This window comes from Sinocyclocheilus anshuiensis, unplaced genomic scaffold (genome assembly GCF_001515605.1).
Source record: "Sinocyclocheilus anshuiensis isolate Anshui unplaced genomic scaffold, SAMN03320099.WGS_v1.1 scaffold51, whole genome shotgun sequence".
NCBI lineage: Eukaryota > Metazoa > Chordata > Actinopteri > Cypriniformes > Cyprinidae > Sinocyclocheilus > Sinocyclocheilus anshuiensis.
The window spans coordinates 5,067,917-5,073,016 of record NW_015548296.1 but is presented as its reverse complement, the minus strand read 5'-3'; the positions used below and the strand labels follow the sequence as shown (position 1 = coordinate 5,073,016).

At 34.4% G+C, this 5,100-nt stretch overlaps 1 protein-coding gene across 1 annotated transcript in view; it reads left to right on the top strand.

Moving 5' to 3' along the window:
- LOC107656080 (calcium/calmodulin-dependent protein kinase type IV-like) overlaps positions 1-5,100 on the top strand; it is a 19,474-nt gene that overhangs the window by 1,430 nt on the left and 12,944 nt on the right. The window contains exons 2-5 of the mRNA XM_016443767.1: positions 2,589-2,667; positions 2,760-2,822; positions 2,953-3,035; positions 4,425-4,497. Of these exons, the coding sequence (XP_016299253.1) occupies positions 2,589-2,667; positions 2,760-2,822; positions 2,953-3,035; positions 4,425-4,497 (298 nt within the window). The remainder of the gene's footprint in view (positions 1-2,588; positions 2,668-2,759; positions 2,823-2,952; positions 3,036-4,424; positions 4,498-5,100) is intronic.

Below are 5,100 nucleotides of genomic sequence, written 5' to 3'. Positions count from 1 at the left end.
TGTATATGTGTATGTGTGTGTGTGTGTATATATATATTGTAGCGATTGAAATAAGTGAAAAGACTCACTTGACGGTTTTGGCTTTTCTTTTATTAACGTGAGCGCTCGTGAAAAACCAATGCTTGGGTTCCGACCAAAACTTAAGGTTTTCCTATGAGTTAGTTAGTAGAAAAGTCCACTTCTACCGTGCCTTGTGCCTCTTGCGATGGAACATGCAGTGATTTTCCCTGCTTCGCATTCCATTAGGTCGTAAATGTATCTGGTGTCAGGGTTGCCATGGTAACCAGGGTCCTGGGCCCTGTTCACAGACAACTTGGCACCCAGTATGTTTATTGGGTGAGGGGTCTGTGAACGTTTGTTAATCTAATGAATAATTGATTTGTTAAATAAAATGAAAAATGGTGTGTCTGATTGGTCCAGACGCTACAACAACACACTTCTATATATATATATATATATATATTAGGGATGCACCAAAATGAAAATTCTTGGCCGAAGCCAAACAAAATGAAACACTGGGCCGAAGGCTGAATACCAACATTTTTTCCCCCATTTTGCCCCATTTCACCATTGCATAAATTAAATAGCCAAAATGTGCTTTAAAATTTTTTACTTAACACTGAACATTTTTTTTTACATTCTAGCAGACATTATACCAATAAAACACAATTTAACTTAAAATTAATAAGTTAGTAAAATAAAATGTTTTGACCATTTTTGAGACCCCCTTCTTGAATCAGGCATCTTGGCCGTGTGGCCTGGTGTGATATTATTCAGCACAGAGAAGGACTTCTATGGACCTTGTTTGCACAAAACGAAATGTTTTTAATGTATCTAGTTGCATTGTATGACTGCAAGTACTTTGATGTCTTATCGCTGAATATGCTGAGGACTGTTTGTCAGACACTGATGTGTTGAAGTGTTGGATAACAAGGCAGCAGATGGAGAAATGATGGCCTGCTCTTTTGAGTGCTCATCTGATTGAGTCATTCACTGACCATGAAAAGCAAAGACAAGATCTGAGAGACAACGTGAAGACACACAAATACTATATATAGTGTATAACATAATGCACCAGTGAAAAAAATTTCAGTCTTTTTGGTCTTAATAGCTGTAAGTTAGGACTTACAGTTTAATTACCTTCTGCAGGCCGTATGAAGGTAAATGTAAGAGCTATAAAGACCTTTTTAAGACCAAGTAAAGAAAATGTAAAAATTGAACACATAATGTCTATATAGTCTCTAAATGTAAATATATTAGCAATGCATCAAAGTTTGAAAATGTAATGTTCAATTGATCTCCATTTTTTAAACCATTTTACAAGAAAAAAGGTTTGAATGTGCTCCCAACCACTAGAATACAGAACTAACTTTTTCTGTACCTTCTGATCACACTGCACAAAAGGTGATGCTCTTTCTGAGTGTTTTTGTCGTTTTGCAGTGCAAATTTCTAAAGATTCTTAAATCTTCTTAGAGTTCACCAAAAAAAGGATTGTTCACCCAAAAATGAAAATTCTGCCATCATTTACTCACCCTCATGTTGTTCCAAACTTGTATGAATTTTTCCTTCTGTTGACAACAAAAAGAAGAATTTGGGTAACCAAACAATTGCTGGTAGCCACTGACTTCTATAGTATTTTCTCCCTTTTGGCTATCAGCAACTGTTTGATTACCCACATTCTTCAAAATATCTTATTTTATGTTCCACGCATGAAATAAACTCATACAGGTTTGGAACAACTTGAGTAAATGATGACAGAATGTTAATTTTTGGCTGAACTATGCTTACAAATGGGTTTTTGATTAAATCCAGAACAAACATCTTCTAATGGGCTCAGAAAATGATCCTAATTTAAAGGGAGGGAAAGTGTTTTACACCCCTTTGACAGATATTTGAAGAGTTTATTTGCAAAACAGATCACTTTTTTTTTTTTTTCCCCAAAAATCATGTTTTTTTTTTTTTATTGTGTTAGTTAGCTGTATTTTTTTAGTTATTTTTGAACCTAATCAAAATAACCCAACTGCAGTTTGATTGAAATTAATTGGAATGCACAATGGAAAAAACATGTTTTTTTTAAATTGTTCAAAACTGAGATCTGTTTTTGCAAATGAACTCTTCATTTGTTCTTGTTTTAATCATAAACTCACTTAGATTTTTATTTTTTTTTTGCAGTGCATGCAAACTTCAGTGTCATGACTTTATGAATTTAAGACTCTCTGCTCCGATTTTAGATTCTTAATTTGGTCAAGGGCGAATTAAATGTTTATAAAACCCACAGACACCCTGTAAATGTGCATTCCCTTCTTGAAGATTTTCTGTTCTCAAGGACACTGATTGTTTTGACTCAGTTGCCATGGACATAATAGTGCTGATGGGGGAGGAAGAATGTAGGTAAGAACCTCCATGATTAGTTGAGCGGTGGAGGTCAAAGTCGTGAAATGCCAACACTTTTCTTTCTTCAAACGTCTTGGTTTTATTAGCATCTTCCAATCTGTCGCTTTGTGCAGTGTGTTTGTGTATAATGCACAGTTATCGAATTTAAGATCTTTATTTAATTACTATACAGATTGCTTTGTGTTAACCACCAGGGGTGCCACATCTGTTGTGTTTCGCTGTGAAGAGAAGCAAACTGAGAAACCTTATGCTGTGAAGGTCTTGAAGAAAACCGTAAGTTGAGTTGCGATTATAAAGATATTTTCATTTTTCCTGATATCCCAGAATGACTGTTTGAGGTTATGTTCATTGTGTCATCAACTCAGATTGACAAGAAAATTGTGAGGACAGAGATCGGAGTCTTGCTGCGTCTCTCTCATCCAAATATTGTAAGATGTTTATGTTCCCGGCAACATCACATTGTTCACATTGTTATGAAATATTTCACATTCGTTGTATTCTGTGAGAATATGGATGAGCTCGTTCTGACGTGACTGTTCTCACTTTGTTTTCTTTCAGATTCGTTTGAAGGAAATTTTTGAAACGGAGACGGAGATCTTTCTCATCCTAGAACTGGTCACAGGTGGAGAGCTCTTTGACAGGTATGATGTGCTCCATAAATGAAAGGCAATTCAAATGTGAACAGGATTTCTGACATTCATCAACGCCTTAAAATAGTTCACTCCAAAAAATGAGAATTCTGTCATCATACACTCACCCTCATATTGCTCCAAAACTGTATGTCTTTCTTTCTTTTGCAGAAAGAAGATATTTTAAAGAATGTTTTGTTTGTCCATACAATGAAAGTCAATGGGGTCCAAAACAACACTGAAAAAACAACGTTCACTGTACAGAAGAAGATTTTTTTTTTTAGCATTATTAATTTACAAGTATATTTTATTTTTTTATTTAGCATTTTTGATTTTTGTTTCAGCATTATTCATTTTTGTTTTAGCATTATTAATTTTTCAAGTATATTTTATTATTTATGATTAATTTGTTAATATTTCTAATGTTTAATGTTAATATTTTTCAGTTTGCGTTTTAATTGAGCTTTTTAAGCTCTATTTTTATGTCAGCCAAGTAATTTTAGTACTCCAACATATTTATTTCCATATTATTTATTAATGTATTGTTTAAGTTTCCCTTTTTGTTTCATTCATTTTTTTGGAATTAAAAATAAAGTTGAAATAAGATAAATATTTAATAAAATAAAATGATTAAAAATTGCTTTATTGCAATTGCCAAAAAAAATGGTAACACTAAGTCTTTATGTATAATTCATTATAAAATTAGTTTTAATGCATTAATTATACCTTGTACTGCACCTTATAATGCACTGTACAGTCTCATTAATAATTGTAACCACAGTTAATACATTATATTTCAAATGCATTATACCCTTTAATAACCGTTTATAATGCATTATACATAAACGCTTTAAGTAAAGTGTTACCAAAATTATTTTTAATTGTTTTAGTTTCAGTTAACCATAACAGCACTGCACAGAAGAAAGAAAATCCAGATTTGGAACAACATGAGGGTCAGTAAATGATGGCATCAAGCAATGCGATTTACTGCTTGAAGACTATCAAGAGATGATCTGCCACCATGCAATGATACGATGAGGGCCAAATGTTTCTCCTTAGATCGTATGGTGGTCCAAAGCACAGGAATCTCATTTATTCTTTTTCGTCAACACTTCCCGGGTCAAGGTCTTGCAGCTCAGTGGGCTTTCTGTGTGTTCTTCTACCCAGCAGTGAGACGTAATTGAATAAAACAAGTTCCTGATAATTGGTTTAAGTGGGTTTGGTGCAGAGCAGGAGCAGGATGTGTTTGCCTACACACATCCACACACTGCTAATCAGAGCACTACATGCTGCCAGATCCACACACACAGACGCCTAAACATCAGCTGTTCATGTCTGAAAACATAGTCTATATACGTGCTGTGATGTTTTTTATGCTGAATTTGTTGTGTGTTGTTTCAGGATTGTGGAGAGGGGCTACTACAGCGAGAGAGATGCAGCTCACGTTATCAAACAGATCCTGGAGGCTGTGGCGGTAAGACCAAATGAATCATGGGATATAAAAATGCGCTTTTCACCCACACAGAGATTTGCTATTCATGTTTGAAAGGCAATAATGGTAATGTGGATGTTTAGCCTTTAAAGAGGAACACAAAATGGCTCTTTTGAAGTAAAGGAGTCTGATGTACTGGGTAGACATACTCTAATATTCACAATACAAAAGTGCAAAAATGCCGCTTTCAGAAACTGCCATGGTTTTGACGCTATAACTTACTAACATGCCCATGTTTACAAGTCAGTGTCTAGGTAATATTTGTTAACCTGGACTGCACTAAAGAATGACAGTGTAAATTATGCGTGTAAGTTTGATAATCATAACAAAGACCATTTACATAGAGAAGTATTAAATAAATATTCTGTTTACAATACTTAATCAACAGCATTTGTCCTTGATTCCCACAAAAATTAATAAAAAAAACATTTTTTAAATCTCGGGTACTTACAATGGAAGGGAATGGGGCAAGTTTCAAAATACTCAGTGTTTCAATACTATAGCCACAGGATTTAAAAAAAATTGCATTTTAACATGATTTTAGTGAGAGAAATGGCTTACCCCTTCCCCTTCCCCTTCCCCTTC